This window comes from Coffea arabica, chromosome 9e (assembly GCF_036785885.1).
Source record: "Coffea arabica cultivar ET-39 chromosome 9e, Coffea Arabica ET-39 HiFi, whole genome shotgun sequence".
NCBI classification, from domain to species: Eukaryota; Viridiplantae; Streptophyta; class Magnoliopsida; order Gentianales; family Rubiaceae; genus Coffea; species Coffea arabica.
In genome coordinates, this window is record NC_092327.1 from 34,437,017 (window position 1) to 34,460,597 (window position 23,581).

Sequence of the window (23,581 nt, forward strand, 5' to 3'; positions counted from 1 at the left end):
CCCTTGATGTCTGTTTTGTGGATGTAATCTTGTTAATGTTTGGTCCACATTGTTTGAAAAGATTAATTTTTTTAATGGTTAGAACATATATGTTTGAATAATAAACTTGTGGTCTCTTTTGGATAGTTAAGTTATAATAAAGAGTATGAGTTTATCCGATTCTGTTAAAATATGAAAGTAATGGTTTGGTTATCCGATTCTGTTAAAATATGAAAGTTATGGTTTGATTACTTATTCAGTATTTGATATATACATTTTTTTAATTATCAGAACAAGGTAGCTCACTGATTACGCTAAGATGTCATTGTGGAGGGTTGATTTTTTACACTCCTCAATCACATTATCAGGGTGGAGATGTATGTGTCCTTGATTACGTTGAGAGTATAGGTTTGAGTATTTTTGAAGTGGATAGATTGATTGAAGCTGCTGGTGTCTTTGGTCACAAAGTGTACTATGGTTGAGAGAACAATAGCTTTAAAAGGATAGACAATAGTAGAGAATTGCATGGATATATTCAGAGGACTGCTGGTTCAATTAGGGAAATTATCTTGTACCTTGAAGTCTCATTCCATGAAATTCTAGTTCACCAACTTGGCTATCATGGCCTAGTAATGGTAAAGATATAATTGCAAATCATGGCCATGAATGGGGAGGGAATGATAACAATGAAGCTGATTCATCCAGTGAATCTTTCTTCTCAGCAGTAGATTCTGATTATAATCAAAGTGAAGAAGATGATGCTGATTTCAATGATAACAAAGATAAAAATGTTGAATGGTTGAGTGTAGAACACTATAAAGAATTGCAAACTAATTCGGCAAAACAAGGACAGGTTGAAGCTAATTTGGTTCAACCTGAAGATGATGATGTAGCCTCTGATTCTGAATCAGATTTTGAGAATATGCATGGGCCTGATGATGAAAATGATAGTAATAGGTGTGTTGTGTTCAATCCCAAGCACATGGATAATCCAAAATTGAAATTAAAGATGTTTTTTAGTACCATCAAAGAGTGCAAGTTAGCTATTATAAACTACAGTGTGAGACAGGGTAGGCTTTGTAAATTTGTGAAGCAGGATTTGGTTAGATTGAGGTCAAAATGCAGAAGTGAAGGCTATAATTGGCAGATCTATGCTAGAAAATTGGGTGGAGAAGGAAGTGTGCAAATTAGAACATTTGAGGACATTCACAAATGTGGCTTTACCTATGAAAATCCACTTGTAAATTTTGGATGGGTTGGTAGAAAGTACTGTGAGAAGTTTAAATCCAATCCTAAGGTAGATGTGGAGCATTTTAGAAAAATAGTGATGAAGGATAACAAATGCTCCTTCACAAAAAAACAAACATATAGGGCTAGAAAAAAGGCTTTGGACATTATTCATGATAGTGAAAGTGACCAATACCGCAAGTTAGGAGCCTACATGCATGAAATTCAAAAATCTAATCCTGGTAGCTCTATCATATTAAAAACTGTGGATGGCACTTCAAACGGGCAGCAAATTAAGGTTCCAAAGACTTTACTTGTGTTTTCATGGAGTGAAACAAGACTCTTTAGGTGGGTGTAGGCCCTTGATTGGGATAGATGGCACATTTTTAAAAGGAACAGTAGGGGGGTTTTATTGATTGCTGTTGGACTAGATGCTAATAATAGCATTTTTCTAGTTGCATATGCTGCAGTTGAGGGTGAAAACAAGGAATTCTGGACATGGTTCTTCAATTTACTTAAAGAGGATTTGAAAATTGAGAGAGATTATGAATGGACTATCATGAGTGACAAGCAAAAGAGACTAATTCAAGCTTGTGGCCATGTTTTTCCAAATGCAGCTCATAGGTTCTGTGTAAAGCACTTACACAACAACTTTTCTACTTCTGGGTTCAAAGGTGAAGCTCAAAGGAGAGCATTGTGGGCTGCTGCAAATGCAACTACACCAGCAGAATTTATTAGGAAAATGGAAGACATGGCAGCAATTGACTTGGATGTTGCCAAGTGGTTTGATGATAAACCACCATCTCAATGGAGTAGAGCTCACTTTAGCACCTATTCAAAGTGTGATGTCCTATTGAATAATATTTGTGAGTGTTTCAACAGTAGAATTTTGGATGCTAGAGAGAAGCCAATCATTGAAATGATGAAATTACTAAGGCTGTATATGATGCAAAGAATGCAGTAGAATAGAGACATTGCTAGATAGAAATGAAAAGACTATATGTATTGTCCTAGAATCATTGAGAAAGTACAAAAAATAATGGATAAGGCAACACAATGTTTTCCTTTCAGGTCGAATGATGACTTGTATGAAGTTTCATGTCCATATGGTGATCATTATGCTGTGAACATTAAAGAGCACACTTATTCATGTAGGAGATGGAAGCTAACAGGAATTCCTTGTCCCCATGCAATTGCTGCACTTTGGTTAGCTAAAAAGGATCCCGTGTTATATGTATCCAGCTGGTATACAGTTGAAACATACCTAAAATGCTATGAAGGAGCTATTTATCCAATGACTGGGAAAGGAAATTGGGAGAAGACTAATGTTGATGGTCCAAAACCCCCTTTATATGGTAAAGCAGCTGGAAGACCAAAAAAACAAAGGAGAAGGACTGCTGATGACGAACAACAAGCAAAGGAAAAAAAGGCCAACAAAATAAGTAGAGTGGGGCAGGTAATAAGATACAAATACTGTTTGTAAAAAAGTCATAATGTGAGATCTTATAAGCTTAAAAAGGCTGAAAACAATGCCTCGGGATTTGGTATACAGAGCAATGAAGCTGCCAATAATGCAAGATCTGATGAAGTTGACAGTGGAGACTGCAATGAAGCTAATTGCACCGAGGTTCTGGTTACATGTACTCCCCAAATATTTGACAAGAATCCAAATAATAAGTCTGCCAAAATACTAGTAAGCCTTTTATTACAACTGTTTTTATGTTACAGTTTCATTTTCTCACATTCTATTCAATAGTTTATAAAAATTAAGTCATTGTGGGTTGTTTTTCTTTCTTTTGTAGAAAAGACCACATGCAAAAAGTAGAGTTCAAGATGGTTCAATGCATGATGCAACAAAGTTTGCAAATTCAGCTGTGAGTGTGGTACATGTTCACCACAACAACAAAGTCTATCATAGTATCTTCTAATTATTTATTTAGATGGTGTAGGAGACCAATCATTTGGAAGATGTTACTGTTACAAGTTCTGCCCCAACTATATGAAGTTTTCGGTCTAAAAAGATCTCAAGTGAAATACAGCCAACCACTACATTCAAGAAAAGAGAAAGAGAATGTGCAGATGCCTGTCAAGGCCAAATCTATCCATATGGAAGTTGCTGCTACTGCTACTGCTGCTACCAAACGAGTTGCTGGTTCTTCAAGAATGAAGGGGAAAAACAAACTACTATAAATGTTCATAGTAGATGCCTTACATGGTTCTTTTATTTTGATGTAGATTATGGACTGAAGTTGACAATTGGAATTGTCCTTTTTTGATGCTGACATCTTACTTTGATGTTGATGGTGATCATCTTTTTGTTTATGGTCCCCAAAGTGAAACAATAGGAACACAATTGAAATGTTGAGATGGACTGATTGTATTTTCTTCTGCCTTGTAGCTTGTTTTTGTAATGAAAATTTGGTGGTCAAATGAATGAAAATCTTATGATGTTTGTTCCAGTTGCTGCACCTGCTTTCTTGCCACTGGTAAACTAACCCAAAAAACTGACTTTTATGATGTACCTCAACAAGGAAATTTCAGCACAAAGGTTCCATTAATTAGACACTAAGGTTGCTATCAAATGCACTACGTTATCTGCTTTAATCTGACTATGAGTATTCGTGCCTCTAAATTTTTATTACTGAAAGATGTCTCTTAGTTATGCTGACATCTAAACTTTCTTGACAAGTAAAATACTGTTAAAAGCCTTTCAGGCTAGAAGAATCATTAGACCGTAATAACCTCTTTTACAAAGGCAAGAACCACATGATCACCAAGATGACCGAGCGGAAAAGGATGGTCCCTAGGAATAGGACAAAAAAAAACATGATTAAAAAAAAAGTATGAAACAGTATGTTTTTGGTGCTTTATTAATGGAAATCATCATTTGCAAAAATTAGTCCTGTCCAAATGATGCTTATTGATACATTTTGCTATCTTCAAACTAGTTTTATTGACAAATTATTCGCAGTTTAAACAAGCAAAAGGACAATCAAATTACCAAACTAAGATTACATAAACTAAACAAAAGAGATACATAGAACCTCAACATTCCATATAAACAAGAGAGATACATAGGATACACTGGTTCTTCAAGACCTAAATCCTACATTCTCGCTAGGTGAGTCAATACATGTCGTCATTTGCGAGAACCAGCCAATGCTAGTTCTACTATTGCTAATCCAATAATAAACAATACAAAAATCAAAATGAACTAGATTTAGCAGTTCCAATTCAATAACTCACTCCAAGCTTAGCACTAACTTTCGCTCCATTGCATGTCCAGTCTTTTTTATAATAATAGACATAATCAGCAGCATAGCCAATAGTATGATGATGCCAATCAATATTTTTTCCCTTCTACGGCTTTTTGCAATTGTTTTTTCCATCCGATTCACCCTCCTTAGCAAACCTTATATAATCATCCTTCCTCTTGTACAAACTGGTTAATCATGCCATTCAAAATATTTACACATGTCAGGTCTCTACAAATATAATCCCATTTAGAAACATCAGCAAAGCACAGTCACAATTTAATTTGAGTTGAAAGAGTAACAAAAATAAAAATTTTCTTACAGGCCATCTCAAACAACCATAGAACCGTCTCCCAGGATTATCATCCCGCCATGATGTTGCCATTCTTGCCCGCAATCCACAACCACAGAGCCGGGTGTTGCTGTTTGTTATATAATTTTATTATGGTTAAATTTTAGCAAATAATCAAGTACTAAAATATCAATACATCATCAAATTATTATTCATTGTAATTTTATAATTGAAACTTATAAAAACAATCAAATAAAAATTATTTGAATACAATCCAACATGATGAAATAAATATAACTAAAGTAGTCAAATTTTCACTTTTGGCACAAATACAATCACTAATTCATTATTGTGCTTGTACTTTTTTTAAGAAAAAAAATGTTATTGTATTAAGTGTAATTAGGGATTTAGTATAAGTGTATTAGTAAATTTAGTATAACCAATTAATAATTTGTATTAGTACACATATATAATTATTAGTATAATTAATAATATCAATTATATTATATATACTAATAGACATTATATAATACATATAACTAATAATATCATTATCATAAGTTTGTAACTAATTAAATTATATATTATATATATAATTATATACATATATATTTTATATATTTATTTTTTAAAGCGAGTGTACCCCCGCCCCCTGCCCAGTTTCTAAGTTAGGGGAAAAAAATTCCCCCCGCCCCAACCCCCTCCCCATGCCATCCCTAATGATAATGACGACTCAAGACCTCTCGATCTCATTTTAGGAAAATGCAGCCACAACGCTGGGTGTTGCCTTATGCTAGTTTCTTCTCGATTTGTTGATAGAATTTGATTTGGAAGAGGGGGTTTACTCTCGGAGAAATTTGCAGGCAAAGCTTAGTCTTGAAAAATTTGTAGAGGAAGTTGCCGAAGTGAAGAAAAAGGGAAAGTGAAGACAGCTGCATTTTCACCTGATTTTGTTTTTCAGACAAGGACATTTAAGTTTACTTAACGGTCATGTGATTTTCACGTGACCAGTTCCGTTAAAAATTAGCTAAATTGCCGTTTGAGGATGACATTGGTCAAAAGTTATTAATTCAGACATCAAATGTGTCGTGCCCAAAAGTTTAGGGACGAAATGTGTCCATAACCCAAAGTTTGGGGATGAAAACCGGCATTTTCCCGCACTTCAAATAGAGAACTAAAGTAAGGTAGAATAAAACCTATGATGACAAAATTCGATTGATTGAGTTAGTTCATGCTTCAGTCTATGGGATTCTCGCGGGATTGCACATGTAAATTGAGGTATTCTAATAAGGCTATAAGATAAAAACACATAATAAAAGTTATATTGCTTATTTAAGTTTCTTAAAAGGACTAAAAATTTTCAATAATGTCATTTGACCACACAATTTTCCTGGGAAAAATTCACTTTTCATCCTCAAACTTTGTGACGAAGACACATTTGGTCCCCAAACTTTTCGTCAGAATACATTGAGTACATGAATTAATGATTTTTTGCCACATTTAATCAAAAAACGGGAATTTACTCAATTTGGACGGTGAAGACCACGTGGCCGTTAACAAATGTTCAAATATCAATTTATAATCAACACAAGTCAGACACAAGTCCACACTTGACTCTCTCTCTAACCCACTGCTTTTCTTCTCCAAGTTTCCCCCTTTCCCACCGAGTTAATGAAGTGAAAAGCTGCTTGAGATTAGCAGAGTTAATGGAGTGATTCAAAAAAGCTTTTCTAATCCAGTATATTTAATATAAATTAAATGATTCAGTGTAAAATGCTCATAAATAGCTATTACTTTGTTCATGTAATAGAAGAAACCCATAAAGAGCTGATATGTTATGGGCAATTTCTTTTTTTTTTTTTTACTTTCACGTATTTAATTTATGTTAAATACAAAACTTACTAGTTTTCCTTTTGTAAAAATATTAGTATATCACTTTTTAAATTTTACTTACAAACATTTATGTATTTAACATAAATTATATGATTTAGAGTAAAATTCCTATAAATAGCTAGTACTTTATTCATATAATAGAAGAAACCCGTAAAGAGTTAGTAAAAAGTGGGTAGTTTCTTTTTTTACTTTCACATATTTAATTTATGTTAAATACAAAACCTACTAGTTTCCCTTTCGTAATAATATTAGTGTAACACTTTTTGAATTTCACTTATAAACATTTATGTATTTAATATAAATTAAATGATTCAAAATAAAATGCTCATAAATAGCTAGTACTTTATTCATATAATGGAAGAAACTCGTAAAGAACTGGTATGTTATGGACAATTTTTTTTTTACTTTCAAATACTTCATTTATATTGAATACAAAACATGCTAGTTTTCCTTTCGTAAAAATATTTGTGTAACGGCTTTGGAATTTTATTTGCAAATATTTATGTATTTAACATAAATTAAATGATTCAGAATAAAATGCCCAAAAAAATCTGGTACTTGGTTCATGTAACGGAGATAAGCCATAAAGAGTTGGTACTTTATGGGATATTTCTTTTTTAAAAAATATTTAATTTATGTTAAATAGATACCTACTAGTTTTTTTTGTAAGAAATTACTGTAACACTTTTTGAATTTTACTTAAAAACATTTATATATTTATTATAAATTGAATGTTTGAGAGTAAAATGTCCACAAAAAGCTATATTTTGAATAGGTAATGCCCATTAAGTAAGAACTTAAAATAATACCAAAATGGACAACTTGTTCAAGGAATTGTGTAATGTCCACAAAAAGCTGACTTGTGTTGGTTATAAATTGATATTTGGACATTGGTTAACGGCCACGTGGTCTTCACCGTCCAAATTGAGTAAATTCCCGTTTTTTTACTAAATGTGACAAAAAATCGTTAATTCATGTACTCAGTGTGCTCTGACGAAAAGTTTGGGGACCAAATGTGTCTTTGTCACAAAGTTTGAGGATGAAAAGTGGATTTTTCCCTAATTTTCCTTTATGTCCTTCCTTATCTGCGACTGTAGTTTCAAATTATTTGGTTAGTACGGACTATACTATCTTCTTGAAATGTAAACTCAGAAAAAATCATAATTGAGCTATAGCTAATTTTACTTGTGAAACAATAATGGATTAAGGTCTTGATCTAATGATTAAGGTTGAGATTTCAAATTTTAGTTTCAAATTACCCTAATAATTCCCCATTCTTTAAATTCCATTCTTCCCATGCTATAAAAAAAGGTACAAAAAAATAACGACGTTCGATAATTCAAGTTCTTGTATTTTCTATTCATTTTGCACTTATTGCATATTTCCTTAAGTTTGTGTATTTTCAAACGCAACTGTATCTTTGACTTTGATGATAGGTGTGTTTGGATATGAGATTATTTGAAATAATTACTATAACACTTTTTGGGAATTGATGTATTAAAAGATAAAAATTGTTAAAAATATAAAATATATATAAAAAATGTGTCTATGAAATAAGCGAAATATTTGAAAAAAAATATACCGAGACATATTCTTTTTTTTTATTATTCGTCATTTATCTACTTTATTCTTATTCCAACTTAATTTAGAAGGAGGCCCAACTGGACCTATAGGGAAATCGGGAATGAACCACCATCGGATAAGACGGATGCACTATATGGATTCGAGAAAACCACATATTGTGACAAATGATTGGAGGCAAGATTTGAACCTTTGACATTCTACTCATCAAAACTTACAGTTTTTTATGGTGGCCACCGGCCCAAATAACTGGTGGTTGGGACGCATTCATACAACATAGTAAGTGGGTTCCTTTAGGTTCCTGTGATCTTTTGGGTCACTTTGCCAGATTTCAATGGTTGTCTGTCCGCTCACACGTACGCTTTCTCACCAGTTTCACAATTGCTTTGTTGTCGTAGCTTTACCTACGGTAGCAACTTCCTAACATAGAATCTTTTCCGGTGGAAGCTTTGTATTTATTATATGAGTAAATTTTATATACACTGTCGGTGTATACACTATCACGGTTGGATGAATGACATATGAACAAATTTTAAATTTAAATTTTGCACATGTGTTATTAGTTACATGAGCAAATGTTGAATTTTGAATTTAAATTTTATACATATGTCATATAACTAATGGTGATAGTATATACACTGACAGTGTATACATGTTCATCCCAATTTATATGTCACGGTCAACGTTACACACAATTTAAGAAAAGTAAAATTTAATCAGACACTTCAATTATTAAAGAATGTTTTTCTATTATTGCCTCTCAATTATGTTTTAATATTTTGCTAATTGAGTTTGGAATTTAAAAAAAAGGAACAATTACAAACAAAAAAAATCATAGTTTGTAACATAATTTGTTTGGAGTGCATCTGTATTTATTTTTTTTTAAATTATGACAAATTTTTTAAGGATAAATCAAAATAGAAATTAAGACTTATAATATGGGACTGAGGGATTACTAATAGATGTTTTTGTTCTCTTCGAAATCTTGACAAGCAAAAATAGGAAGGGAAAAGAGAAGGAATACATCATAAAGGGAGCTGAATTTCACAGAGAATCCATTATCCTAGAAAATTTTGTCGCCAAGCTGATGTTATTCGTGTGGTGCTCCCTTCACTTGATTTTGCGTTGTATTTGAAGCTCGAAAATGCTTTAAATCAATTCACATATTTTATTTTTGGTTATCAAATACGTCTGAACATATTAAAATCTGAACCTATTAATTTAAGTAATGACTAGAGTTATCAAACAGGGCCTTACATACATCACACCTTCAAAATAAAAAACAAAAATAAAAATAAAAAACAAAGAATTGAGCATACATAACAAGATTCTCAGCAACATCTGACATGGATGGATGATGTGGCAGAAGACAAGCGCACGCTCGATAAAGTTGTACTAATCTCATTTTGCAACTACGAAAGTTTTGAAGTACAGCACAGAATTTTGGGTACTAAGATTATGGATTAATCTTTCCTATAGTAATAGGATATACACTCTCAGCGTTAGATGAATCACAACTATGTAAAATTTGAATTTGAAATTCAACTTTTGCACGCATGTCATGAATTCAACGGTTATAGTATATACACTGTTTATGTATATAAAATTTACTCTAAGATTATTGCAAACAGATAATTAGATAGGAAAATTAACAGGATAAGGTTTTTGAATTGAAGGTGGAAAATGAGTTCAGGCCATAATTCAGAAGATCTTTTGAGCTAACGTGTCATCTTTTCTCCAACTGGAGCCATAGTTACCCCAGAAGCCTTTTTAGCAGCATTTGCTTCCCAACCTGAAAACCAAAGTACAATTAGGGAGAATGGGATTTGGGGCAGGAACGGCTGCACGAAGCAACCTTTTCGCAAGGTTAATGGCCAAGAATTGGTTAAAAAAAATGTAAGGTCTAGATTTCATCTTGTATATCATTTTTCACATCATGTGTGGAACTCACAAAATTTTGTTCTATAGTTACGTATTGTACAAAATGAGTTACATCGTGTGTAAATTGAGTTACATATTGTGCAAAATGCACAAACCAGTCCTGATGGTTTTTCTGTTGACTGTTCCTGCCCCAAATCTGGGAGAATGGTCCATAAAGGTACAATATTGAGTATGTGTCAATTATGATTAGCTTCTGATTGAATAATTAGTTGACACAGCATGTACCTCAACTCAAGACTTAATTCTAACTTCTAATGAGAAAGAATGAGGTTATTGAGATCATTAAAATGTCAGAGTTTTTTTTTTTTTTTTGCTAATATGAACAGTAAAGGCACAAGATAAGCCTACAAGAGAACGGGATAGATTCACCCTACCTTTTAGTGCAAATGTAATACCAGACATACTTGTCCAATAAAATTGAGAATTTGAGGTCAATAATAAGGATTCAAAATCACTCAAGTTAATTGCAAAACAATTTTAATACATTCGTAAGATGCAACATTTTCAATCTTCCTGTTTAGTGATGCGCTTTTTTTGAGGAAAATAAGAATGTTATAGGCGCTGTTAATCACTGAATTTTTAAACATATTATTATTTTATCTCTTTATTCCTATACTTTATGTATTTAACATCCTGCATTTTAGACACTTTCACGAGTATTTATCATCCTAATATATATGTACACACACACAGAGACGTAACTCACTAACTCTGCCTATGATGCTGCTAGAATCCATTCTTTTACTAAGACTTGCATCTACACCATCCAAAATCGTTCTAGAATTTAAAATACAAAAAAGGAGGAGGACATGGGTAGCAAAATGTTCATACCAGCACCAACATCATATCCTTGGAACTGAAGTTCACGGTACTCTTGGCACAAGGCACAACGCCCGCAAAAGAAATGAAGGACACAATCTTCGCATGAGCCTCCCATAATACCGTATTGTTGCCTGATCTTAGTGCGATAGCCCATGCTAATAATCCACGCCAAGGACCCATGATTCAACAGAAGTAGATTCAGCACACAGAAAATGCACCCCATCTTGCAGCAAGCTATATATCAAAAAAAAAAAAAAATTAAGGATCAATGCATTTCATATCTGATCATAGCTAGCAAGATTAATGATGAACAACTATAAGAAAAGTTCTTGTTTTGTACTTACAAGATTGGCCTTTATCCACAATCTCAGCAACCCTCCCAAAGGTAATACAAGGGCACCAGCAGGTAAGGCAACCTGTCAAGCCAAAATGTTCATGAACATGAAGCATGGATTGCATTATAATAGAACAATTAAGACCCTTAGAAACCTTATACGATGGTATCTATTGAGCATTTGAATTCTTAGAACTTACAGGAACGGCAATCTTTGATGCAATCACAGAGGCCGGAAGACCAATCGTTCCCAATATTTCCAGAAGCCATGCTTGGGAAAACTAGTAGTAGTGTAGTAGTAATTAGAAACTAAAATTGATTACCTAGAATCTATAGTGAAACACAAGAGGGACCTCGAGCGTACTTAATTTGCAGGGAATGCTTCCTTTCATAGGCATTATATATAGAGTCAGTCTAAAGAGAAACAATCATTTGTTATCCGCAATAGAAGAAAAACAAAACCAAGATATAACTGGACGACAAAACCATTTACTAAAAGCACTCGTTTCAAACACTCATCAACGTCCTTTCGATGATATTAAGGTGTGCCCATGAACGTTGGGTTGAACATCTACAGCATGTTAAACATAGGCCGTTGCAGTCACCGTCACCACCCAGCTTATTTCTCATGGTGGCAACATAACATAATGGCAAAATGACCCCTTCTACCAGGACCCTTCTATGGTGGAAAATAATGGAGAGAGCCAATGGAAACTTGACAGCAAGCAATGCGATGGAGATGAAAAGGAAGTGTAACAGAGCGACAATTTTATGTGCATTGAAAGGCACCTGCAATAATGGTATAGTCAAGACATCGATCAAGACAAATCCACTAGCTACGCTAGGTTTCTTTCCATTTATTTATATTCAAATTACTATAGAATTTTTTTAGAATCGTCTGATTATGTTATTTTTTCTCGTTTTGATGGTGTATAGATCAACATATTGAAAATCGATATTTTCTTTAAGAATACTTGGGCATTCAATTTGCTTGAAATATGTAAATGGTGAAAAATTCATCACACAACAAAATTTTGCAATAATTAACCAACGAATAAAATTAAGTCAATTTAATATGAGTTTCTGCATATAATTAACATGAGTGGATGAAGTATATTTTGAACGTTGTTGATTTCAAATTCATTTGTTGTGATGTAATAATGGAGTGGAGAGAATTTATATCTAATTCAACAGAGAGGAGCTTAGTCCATCAATAAGAAAAGATTCTAATATGGAAACAAGCTACCTACAAAAGTGGATTTGATAAGGGAATATATAATTTCCACCCTTCAATTTCCACAATCCTCCCTTTCCACCTACCAATTTATACATATACATACTTTGCCTTTTAGTGTGAAAAGGATCAAAGTTAATTCCTTTCGATTTTCAGACACACTCCCACAACGAGGAGAAGAGTAGAAGACACTCTACTTTAGAAAGAGAGGCTCTCACTTAGAGAGAGAAAATCTCGAGAGGTTCAAAAGAATGATGCTAGTAAGTGGTTAAACGAAGAAGATGAATATATATTTTTTCTGGAATTGCAGCTTTAGTCCCCTTGCTTTTACTTTGTTTTTTGTTTTGACGAATGCCATAACGTGAGTTGTTTTTCTAATTTGACCTCAATACTATGGTGGTAGTAAGATCCATGGTATTAGAAAGGTAAGAAGTTAGTCTAATTAACATTTATATCTGTCATATTAGGTAATAATTAGTTTAATTAGTCTTCCCATCCTTTATTTAGGACTTGTACGAGCCTGATGTAACTTTTATTTACCAGTATTACTTGCACATGAAAGTTCAGTTTCTAATATGCAAATCTTGATTTCTTCTTTGCATCATTTTAAGTCGTGAATGCCAAGCATAATATATAAAGGTGCATTTACATTTACGTAGCAAAATCAAATTTTATTTTAAAGGCCATATATATAATCCCATTAAATCTTTGCTTTTTTATCATGAGTTGAGACTCATACAATGATTCAAGTCTAATTCATACTTAAGAACACAATGAATGACCAACTTAAATTAGTTAAATGTGATATACTTTCATTACCGACTTTCTATTTTAACAAGATTCTCTCTAATGTTTTCTTTTATAAGGAAATAATAAAGTCCTTAAGAAATTAAAATATTAAATGGATTGGTGATGTTTTGATTCACAAGATCTTGCTTTATTTATCTAAACTCATCTAATAAAATATTGAAGTTCTTATTAGTTTATATACGAAGCATGAAAACTGAAGATGTTCGATTCAAATTATTCTTAAATAAGTAATTTGGATAGCAAAAGAATTTTACAGTTACTTATATGTTGTTATTAATTAGTACACTAGACTTCAAATTGATGTTGTACTAGTTTATGGGCTCACAGCATGCATGAGCTTGCCAAGACGAATTCCCAGATTGTATAGCTTCGTTGATAATAAGCCTCTGTATCAATAGTCTGGCTACAATGTGATCTTGGTCTCAAAGACTAGGAAAGCTATAACAATAGAATGAAGCAATGAAGTTTTGAAAAAGAAGCTCAAGGAATGTGTTTGAAACAGTAAGAATTTTCTTTTTTTTTTTCCCGGGGGAGGGGGGGGGGGGGTGGGTTCTAATTGAAACAGCAAGATATCATACATTACCACAAATTTTTACTTCAATCCTCTTACTTGAAAGAAGATGATGACGTAAAACCTTAGTGTACTGGAAAAGAAGAATATAATCATATATTTACTTTGTTTTACTTCAAGAATCTATATTGAAACACAAGAGGGACCTCGAGCACACTTAATTTGCAGGGAATGCTTCCTTTCATAGGCGTTATATATAGAGTCAGTCTAAAGAGAAAGCATAAATCCTTTTCCTTTTTTTTTTCTTTTTGGTAAAATGTCTGAAACCTTTCTTAGAACCATGAGGACAACCAATGATCACCATGAATTAAATTGAAAGTGGAAATGATTTATTGGGAAAAAAATAATAATAAGTGATGTGACTTGGCAACTTTGGCTTAGGCTTTTGTTTCTAAAGACATGTAGCTTAAGAAAAACTAGTGGTACTTGAGTGTTTTTTTTTTAAATAGTGGCACTTAAGAAAAACTAGCTTAAAAAAATAAGGAGGTGATTGGGTAATGGGTACTTGTTAAATAATAAAATATATTTTACACATGTGTTATGCATTCACTCAGACTAATATTTTAACCTAAAAAGGAGACAGGTGTCCTCTGACTATAAGGCTTTGTTAATATGGTAATCAGGGTGTTAATGCTCCAAATATTGTAGGCAGTATATGATGTATGAGATTGACCTCTAGTGAAAACTTTATTCACGTTTTAGAGATCTTTCATTTTTTTTTCTTACATATTAAACGAGTTTTGTGAATTGGTACTTCATTTATACTTAAGAACAACCATCACATAGACAATACTCATAAATTCAATCAAATTGATAAGTAAAATTTTCCAATTCAAGCATTGCATTCATGTTTTTAAATTAGGGCAAATTACATTTTACCCTTCTGTGGTTTAGTATTTTTATACATAACCCTTCTATGGTTTCAAAAACTATACATAACCTCCTCGTGATTTAGATTAAAATGTCAAAGTAACAGAATTTGCAATCCATAATGGAGTCATCTAAAATATCAAAAACATCCCTATGTAAAATTAAAAATTATTATTAACCACAAGGGGGTTATGTATATATTTTGAAAATCATAAGGGGGTTATATGATAAAACATTAAATCATAAGGGGGGTTATATGATCAAACATAAAATCATACGGAATTAGTGCGTCATATATATTATGTTTATATGTTTTGGTCATTTAAGCTATTTTAATTTTTAAACAAGGGTAATTTCGACATTTTTAAATGTTCCATTACGAATGATCATTTCCGTCACTTTAACACTTTAATCGAAACCATGAAAGGGTTATGTATATAGTTTTTGAAACTATAGGGGGGTTATGTACAAAAATATTAAATCATAGAGGATAAAATGTAACTTGCCCCTTAAATTATCAAAACACTGAGCTCATGGTCTTCTAGTGTTCTACACTCTCACAAAGTTACCAATTAGTAGATCTCTAACACCGTAATGATAGACTGATGGAGTACTAAATTGAGTACAGACACTGTAAATTAAAAAGCTACAGACATATATAAAACTACCTGTATGTTGACTTGTATAGCTTGGGATCATAATAACCGTGAAAGTGTCTAAAGATCATTTGTGAAAATACCTAAACTATAAGGATAAGGAGATGGGATAATGATAGATTTGAAAAAAATTAGTGATTAAGGCCCCATTTTCAAGTGTTTGAAAAAATTAGTGAAAATACCTAAACTATTAGGTGAAATATTTTTTTAATAAGTTATCGCAATTTGAAACGGGCCCTAAGAGTAATTTGTAACTTTCAAAATTAGACCCTTTTTAACATTCTTCTTTTCCTTTTTAGATATGTCAAATACTTGAATTATTAGGGGTGTAAATGAGTTTAATCAAATCTAATACCTAGTGTTCATGTTTTTTTTTTAAATTATTTTAACAACACTAAAATTTTGTTCAAATTTGACTTGTTTTATTTACCGAATCAAACTTGAAATAATTTTTTAAATCAAGATTAAATATTATCAAATATAAAACGCTGTTCAACTTTGTCTTGACTAGTTAGCGAACCAAGTTCAAACTAACTCTTACTAAGTTGAGTTCAATTCAAATGTCAAGTAATTTGGTTCATCTTTTAACCCTATTCACTATATAATATTACTTGAAAATTACTATCACATGTGACGTTTGTGTAAATTATAATTTGGGCCTAACCTGTCCTAAATTGGCCCGACCCAGGCTTTAGATTAGCATTTATCTAGGACTAAGTCCATCGTTAGTGGAGCCTAATCCAAACGGCCCAATTGAGAGCTTTGTATTCTATTATTGCTAGGTGATTGTATATGGGCTCAATGTTATGAAAGGACATTATTGATGAACATTGCTAGTTTTCAGGTGTTTCAAGTAGGTTGCAAATAGAACTTTAGTTGATTCAACATTAACATTTTGTTTTGGTAAGAAAAGAAAGTTTCAATGGGTTGGGTTTACCTCTGGTCATCACTAGATCCACCACATGCTAGAGCATGCTCTCAAAACCATAAGTTACTTACAAATATTCTTACAAATCGCTTATTAATATAATCCTCGTATTGATAATGAGATTTAAACATACGACCTTTTATGAGAAAGAGATCCGTCTTTTACCAGTGAAATCAACTTGCATCGGCAATATTTTGTGTTCTTTTGTTGCCGGCTCTCTATGATGTTTACTTGGTGGTATAGTGACGACAAAACACAGTCTTGACTATGCAGGACTCAGCATGAGTGTGAATGCTCTTTGATGACCCTCTCGTACATTAGGTTAACACGGATTGATTGCATCAACAATTTGCCGATGGAGTATTGGGCTGAAATAGCGTGGCCCAAATTTGAACAGTAAATTTTGACCATTTGAAGGAATTAAACAAATAAAAACTGCCTCAAAATTTTCTAAAAGTATAGTTTGCCCTCAAATTTTATTTAGAAAATTATGTTAACTTTAAATTGAAGGGTGGTCTTGTAATTTCATAATAATTTTATTTGAAAATTTTGACTATCCAAATTTCACCGTTAAATCTAATAGAAAATTTAACAGTTCACTTTGATTACAACTATAAAGAGTTAAATTGTGTAGGTTTTCAAATGACGACGAGTTAATGTGTACATTGGCTAAATCATGGGGAGGCTTTTTGTATTTTATACTTTATTTTATTAAAAATAGGTTAAATGAAGAATGATAAAGCCTACTATAGCTTGATCTACTTCTTTGAGTCTAAGTCTGTCTCTGTTATTGATATGCGAGGTATATGAAGTGTTAATCTTATTTATATGAAGTGTCTCTGTTAATCTGTTAGGAGGACATCAAGGGGGGGAGATTGACCGCTGATATTCAAGGATTATCTTTCAGATTTACTGGAAGAGCTGAATTTGAAAAGAGAAGATTTAATCTTAGTTTCAGATCTTAAATGATTAAAATTTTCACTATGATGTAAATTTGTTGTTGAATTATGGGTTGCTGGCAGGGAGTTTTGTCCTTTATAAGGGGAAACTCTGCCGAAATTTTTATATATTAAAAAAAGAGGTATATGAAGTGTTATTAAAATTAGGGTTATCATAACGAAAGTTTCGATACAATAATATAAATTTCGGTCCCCATCTCCATCTACAACAAGAGTAACATTTTTGACATATCTTGTTCCGTTGATAACCTCCATATAGAACTCAGACAAGGAGAGACAACCCACCTATGCTAGATAAGGCAAAAATCTACATATGTCCAATACTTACATTCAAATATCTGGGTTGTTTCTTTTTTGGCAAATAAATATCTGGTATTGAATCTTGATAAATGACTTGTCTAACATCATCACTACATAATTTCCTAACAAAAGATGAGGCATGCAGATTCATAACAAAATCTTCTTCTTAAGCAAACAAGGTGCGGATGTGATGGCAAATAAGAAGAAATTTTTGTTATGTATCTGCATCCCTCATCTTTTGTTAGGAAATTATGTAGTGATGATGTTAGATAAGTTATAGGTTTCCTCTTGTGGTTGCTAAAATGACTTCTCCGTTTGGATTGACTATTTTTTCAAAAAAAAAAAAAAGTTTTTCAAATACAATGCTACAGTAATACACAATAACTCAAAAAAATCTCATTCATACAATATATCAAATATTTCAAAAAATTTTTATAGTAAAAAGTTTTAATAAATATTGTTACAGTAAAATTTTTCAAAAGCACCTTCAAAAATAATTATTTTTGGATTAACTGTTTTTGGGGGGTGTTTTTAAAAAATTTTACTGTAATAGTATTTATGAAAAATTTTTATTATAAATTTTTTTGAAATATTTGATATATTATATGGATGAATGTTTTTTGAGTTATTGTGTATTACTGTAATATTTGTTTTTTAAAATGACCAATTCTATATTTTGTTATTGTGTATTACTATAATATATATTTAAAAATTTTATTTTTGAAAAAATGGCCAATCGTACTCGTAAGAGGAAACTTATACCTTATCTATGACTTGTCCTACATAATTTCCTAACAAAAGATGAGGGATGCAGATACATAACAAAAACTTCTTCTTCTTGTACTCCACGTTTTGCCATCACATCCGCACATTGTTTGCTTAACCCAAGATGAGGGAACATGACAGCCTCCAAATATTCCAGGATGATCCTGATAGGGCTTATGTGTCACAATAATACTAGTGGTTAAATTGGAAAGTCATAGAGCACATACGTGTTAGCTTCTCAAAGACGTGTATATCAATCTACAATGTAAAAGTGCGATGAGTTTCTTTAATTGCCTTGAATGATTTTCAACGCCTTGTTTTTTCTTCCTTTTCAATTTATGCCGTAAGAAGAACAACAAAAGAGAACGTGACAAAAGATAATGATTGTGCTTGGATACAAGATTATTCACGAATTTTTTTTTTAAAAAAATTGCTATATTTTTCATGACATAATATATATAAATTAAAAAAATAATAATTATAATTAAAAGATATATTTATGCTCACTTAAAATGTGTTTCTGGAAACACGTCTTTGTTATATGATCCATTGTATAATTATATATATGTTAAAGTGATCTAATATGTTCTTCTCCGTTGTAACATATGCTCTCCTTTGTCACTTTCCTTGTTCCATGTCAAAAGTGAGAAAACAAAAATTTATTTAATTATGCTTTGCACCCTCAAACTTTTTATGTCCGACAATTTGCCCCTTCAATTATCGTCTCAGCGCCATAGTACTTACAATTTTACAGTGAAGTAGTGCAACAAATTGATGTTGGACCAAATTTAGCTATTCTATACTGGTGGAAAAGGCAATTTTTAGATTGTATTTTTCTGGACTTTTTATAGAAAAATTACTGTAGCAATTTAATATATGTGAGGTAAAAAAATGATTGAAAAATGTGTCCACGGAAAACATAGCAATCCAAACACACCCTGATAGTCTTGTTTGGAAAGGGATTTTTTATCAAAAAAATTTCTATATTTTTCGTGAATATATTTTCTGATAAGAGAAACACCTTGAGAGAGTCCACCAAAGAGTCCAATATGTAAGTCAGGAATCCAACTCTGACCCAAAAACTTAAATTGTTAAGTTTCGGGCTCTTACTTATATATTAACCGCTCTTTGTCTATCTTTCGTACCAATGTGGGACATAATCCTTTTTACTCATGAACCTAACAAATCTCCCCCTTCATGAGTAACCCCCACGTTAAATCCAAATTTACAAGCTCTTTTTTGAACCTACTTTAATACTCAATGCAAGTCCACCTTTATCACCAATGTCATCTCTTCTCCCAAACATGGACCCACTCTTCAGTCCACCACCAAGAAGAGAATTTTCATCGGTCCAACTCCGAGAAGAATCCACTTGCCTATGAGTAGCCCAGTTTCGTAACCTGAAACTCTGATATCAATTTGATAGGGAGAAACATCTCGAGAAAGTCCACCAAAGAGTCCAATATGTAAGTCAGGAACCCAACTATGACCCAAAAGCTTAAAATGTTAAGTTTCGGGCCTTTACTTACATATTAACCGTTCTTTCTCTATCTCTTGGACCAATGTGGGACATAATTCTTTTTACTCATGAACCTAACATTTTTCAATCACCTTTTGATCTCACACATATCCAATCGCTACAGTACATTTTCTATAAAAACTCCAAAAAATTGTAATCCAAACACAAAGAATTCAAAGTGCCACAAAGGATGAGAAAAAAAAATTAGTTACTACTTCTTTTAATAACAAAAACCTGTTTTGCCACCTTACCCTCCTCAATCTCTTTTCATAGCATTCATCCATTTATTCTCACAAAAAGTATGCAAGAAAAAGTATTCTCTCCCACCCCCCCTCCCTCCAAAATCAACCTAAACAGGAAAAACAGTCATCTTTCCATTTCCTTCCCTTTCCTTTGCTTCCTATTCCTTCCAAACAATCACTGCAGAAGAACTAATTGTTACATAATCTCTTCAAGTATGATCAAGATGAAAGTTAAATAGTGGTTTGCTTATCAAGATCGAAATATATCACTTGAGTTCAACATAAAAGTGATGCAATCTGGACACGAGCGTTAATGTTGGAAAGAAACCCTCCATTAATGCTTAATCTTTAGTACTGCTATTTATGAAGCACCATTAGATAGTTGAATCTTAGAATTCATAATATTACCATGATCACCGCTTATTCCCTTGTCAAGTGAGCCTCCTGAGTTCAACAAATTGTCTGTTTAATACCGTTTTGTTCTAGATGTACTCAAACTGATGATACTCGTGCCGATTTGAAACTGAAATTCCAAGCACAAAATGCTTACGTACGTAAAAAGTTACAACCAATTGCAAATTGCAAGAGTGGGGTGGTTACGCAACTGCGCATCCACATTTTTCAAGATAAAAAAAGAAAACCAGAAATTCTTTAATTTGCATCATAGTTGGAGAGAATCATTTTTTGGAGCTATAAATACAACGTTTAGTCAAGTTAATTGAGCACCACTTGGATTGTGTCCTCTCAACAAAATTTCCTAATGGATCTTTTCTACATTCCTATCCCCTTCCAATCTAGCTCCCTTACCAGTCTGCTCCTCCTGTTTTCCTTCTTGTTTTTGCTAGCAAAGATTTCCAAGAGAGCAAAAACATCTGCTAAAATCATACCTGCAAAACTTCCACCAGGCCCGCCAAAATTGCCTATCATTGGAAACATGCACAACCTAGTTGGTGGCCTTCCACACCACATTCTTAGAGACTTGGCTGCAAAATATGGGCCGCTCATGCACCTTCGCCTCGGTGAAGTTCCTGTTGTGGTTATATCATCGCCCGACATGGCTAAAGAGATTCTAGTCTCTCGTGATCCTGCTTTTGCTGCAAGGCCCCATACTCTAGCCAGCAAAATCATCTGGTATGACCATCAAGATTTGATCTTTGCTCCTTACAGCGATTATTGGTCGCAAATGCGTAAGATTTGCATGATGGATTTTTTCAGTGAAAAGAAAGTGCGCTCCTTTACATTTATTTTCCAAGATGAAATTTCCCAACTTACAAACTCGATTCGGTCTTCTGAGGGAGTAGCAATAAATTTGACGGACAAGATTTTTGCCCACGTAAGTTCGATGATCTGTAGAGCAGCATTTGGTAGAGTGTACAAGGATCAGGAAACCACGATTCAGAATTTGAAGACAGCAATTGCTTTTGCAGCTGGAATCAACGTAGCTGATTTCTTTCCATCCCTGAAACTGTTACATGCCATTACGGGATTGAAGCACAAGTTGCAAAAGATGCACGATTACTTGGATGAAGTTCTCGAGAATGTTATCAAGCAACATAAGGCGAACCACGCAAGTGGGAAAATGGGTAACGCTGAGTCGGGAGATGGAGATCTTATTGATGTGCTACTACAACAACAGGAGAGTGGCAAATATCAGATTCCGATAAAAGCTGAAAACATAAAAGGTGTCCTTTTGGTAAGTATTGTATTGCATCTAGTCCCTTGCCCCCTTCCCTAATAAAACATAAATTATAAACTACTGATCCCTTTGTGGGACCAAAAAAATATATTGAACAGTTCAACCCAAAGGGTTGCTGAAATGGTAATAAGTCACCAAATGAGTACTTCAATATTCAGCACAAGGTTCAAAACTTTATTCTCATAGAGGATAAATTTGGAGAAGTAAGCAGTGCATATCATTTAAATTTGCAGGATATCTTCGCTGCTGGATTGGACGCATCATCTGTTATAATTGAATGGGCAATGTCAGAATTAATGAGGCATCCAGGGATTTTGACCAAGGCACAAGAGGAACTACGACGAGTTTGCAAGGGTAAGAAAACGATCGATGAGGATGACATCCAGAACTTGAAATACTTCAAGATGGTGGTAAAAGAAACTCTGAGGCTTCATCCAGCTGCTGCTTTTATCCCAAGAGCAACTGCAGAAAATTGTGAGGTAAATGGATATATCATACCGGAGAAAGCCCGCGTCTTAATCAATATCTGGGCAATAGGGAGAGATCCTAAAAACTGGGACGACCCAGAAAATTTCATGCCTGAGAGATTCGAGCAAAAATCAGTTGATTATCTTGGAACCCATTGTGGCTATATCCCGTTTGGGTCTGGAAGGAGACTATGCCCAGGAAGTACGTTAGGTTTAGCCACTGTGGAGCTCATGCTAGCACATTTACTTTACCACTTTGACTGGAAACTTCCTGATGAGATGAACCCCAAGGATTTGGACATGGATGAGGTTTTTGGAATAGGTATAGCCAGGAAAAATGCCCTGTGCCTGGTTGCGAAAGCATACGATCCTTTCCAGGATCAGTAAATTCATGGAAGATAAAGAAACATTTGTTGTAGTATGTAGTAACTACATCAATCTATATCTGTACTACGTATAGCGCTTAAGAAGTTTCAAAGGGTAATCTATGGTTTTGCCTTTTGTGAATGATTATTCATGTCATGTACTGCCTTTCTTCCTTTTTCTTCACCTTATTCTCTTCTTTTCTAATTTTCAGTATTGAATAACCGCGACGGGGATTATTTGCACTTACATCCCTAAACAAACTGTTAGATATCAGTTGTAGTATCATAGTTTCTAGTTACAATTTTTGTGTCTTTCATTCATGGTAGTCCGGTAACTTGAATAAATATGACAAATTTTAGCAGTTCTTTCACCGGCGAAAAAACATCAAGAACCCTTTATATTGTGAACTGCATAAATTATCCTTTCCGTGGTTAGCAACCTAACGACTTATATTATCTGTCTCAATGAGTTCAATCTGTTACAATTTTTGGTTGGGTTGGCACTAGATAGGTGGCATTGGATTGGCACTAGAAAAATGTAACCAAGGATCCCAAGTGCTACCATTAGAATTGCGCCAAGTGTCTTATTGTCATTAGCACTTCAATTTTTTAATAACTCAAATTGGTTCAAAGTTAACACAAGTTTTCTTATTCTCTAAAACTCTAAACCAAAATTAACCAGCCGGTCTACTATTATGTAGTAAACGAGTCTTACCACTCAGCTCTTCCACCTTGCTTTCTTTGATGATTTCAGGGTTATTCAAGTATCTGTATACTCTATCGCATACGTACTGGGGCATTCACCTCTCCCTACCCCAAACCTGAAGTGGTCGAGTGGAATTGAATTCCGCCCCCGGCTAGCCTAGATAGTGGTCC

General features: G+C 33.3%; 2 protein-coding genes across 2 annotated transcripts; one reads left to right on the top strand and one right to left on the bottom strand.

Annotated features, from left to right (window-relative positions):
- Positions 1-9,586: 9,586 nt before the first annotated feature.
- On the bottom strand, positions 9,587-11,788 carry LOC113709533 (cell number regulator 9). The gene is made up of 4 exons (XM_027232319.2): positions 11,524-11,788; positions 11,334-11,405; positions 10,999-11,223; positions 9,587-10,018 (listed from the first exon to the last, which is right to left on the bottom strand). The coding sequence occupies exons 1-4, from the start codon at positions 11,591-11,593 to the stop codon at positions 9,945-9,947; spliced, it is 441 nt and encodes a 146-aa protein (XP_027088120.1). The 5' UTR covers positions 11,594-11,788; the 3' UTR covers positions 9,587-9,944.
- A 9,127-nt stretch (positions 11,789-20,915) lies between these two features.
- On the top strand, positions 20,916-22,862 carry LOC113709810 (premnaspirodiene oxygenase-like). The gene is made up of 2 exons (XM_027232665.2): positions 20,916-21,870; positions 22,107-22,862. The coding sequence occupies exons 1-2, from the start codon at positions 20,938-20,940 to the stop codon at positions 22,725-22,727; spliced, it is 1,554 nt and encodes a 517-aa protein (XP_027088466.2). The 5' UTR covers positions 20,916-20,937; the 3' UTR covers positions 22,728-22,862.
- The last annotated feature ends 719 nt before the right edge of the window (positions 22,863-23,581 follow it).

What these genes read in the sequence shown, in the direction of transcription:
- LOC113709533 (XM_027232319.2), bottom strand. Translation starts at nt 11,593, where the DNA reads ATGGCTTCTGGAAATATTGGGAACGATTGGTCTTCCGGCCTCTGTGAT. An exon ending in CATCAAAGATTGCCGTTCCT is followed by an intron (nt 11,406 to 11,523) that starts GTAAGTTCTAAG and finishes TTGGCTTGACAG; the next exon opens with GTTGCCTTACCTGCTGGTGC. An exon ending in AGGATATGATGTTGGTGCTG is followed by an intron (nt 10,019 to 10,998) that starts GTATGAACATTT and finishes TTTGGTTTTCAG; the next exon opens with GTTGGGAAGCAAATGCTGCT.
- LOC113709810 (XM_027232665.2), top strand. Translation starts at nt 20,938, where the DNA reads ATGGATCTTTTCTACATTCCTATCCCCTTCCAATCTAGCTCCCTTACC. An exon ending in ACATAAAAGGTGTCCTTTTG is followed by an intron (nt 21,871 to 22,106) that starts GTAAGTATTGTA and finishes TTAAATTTGCAG; the next exon opens with GATATCTTCGCTGCTGGATT.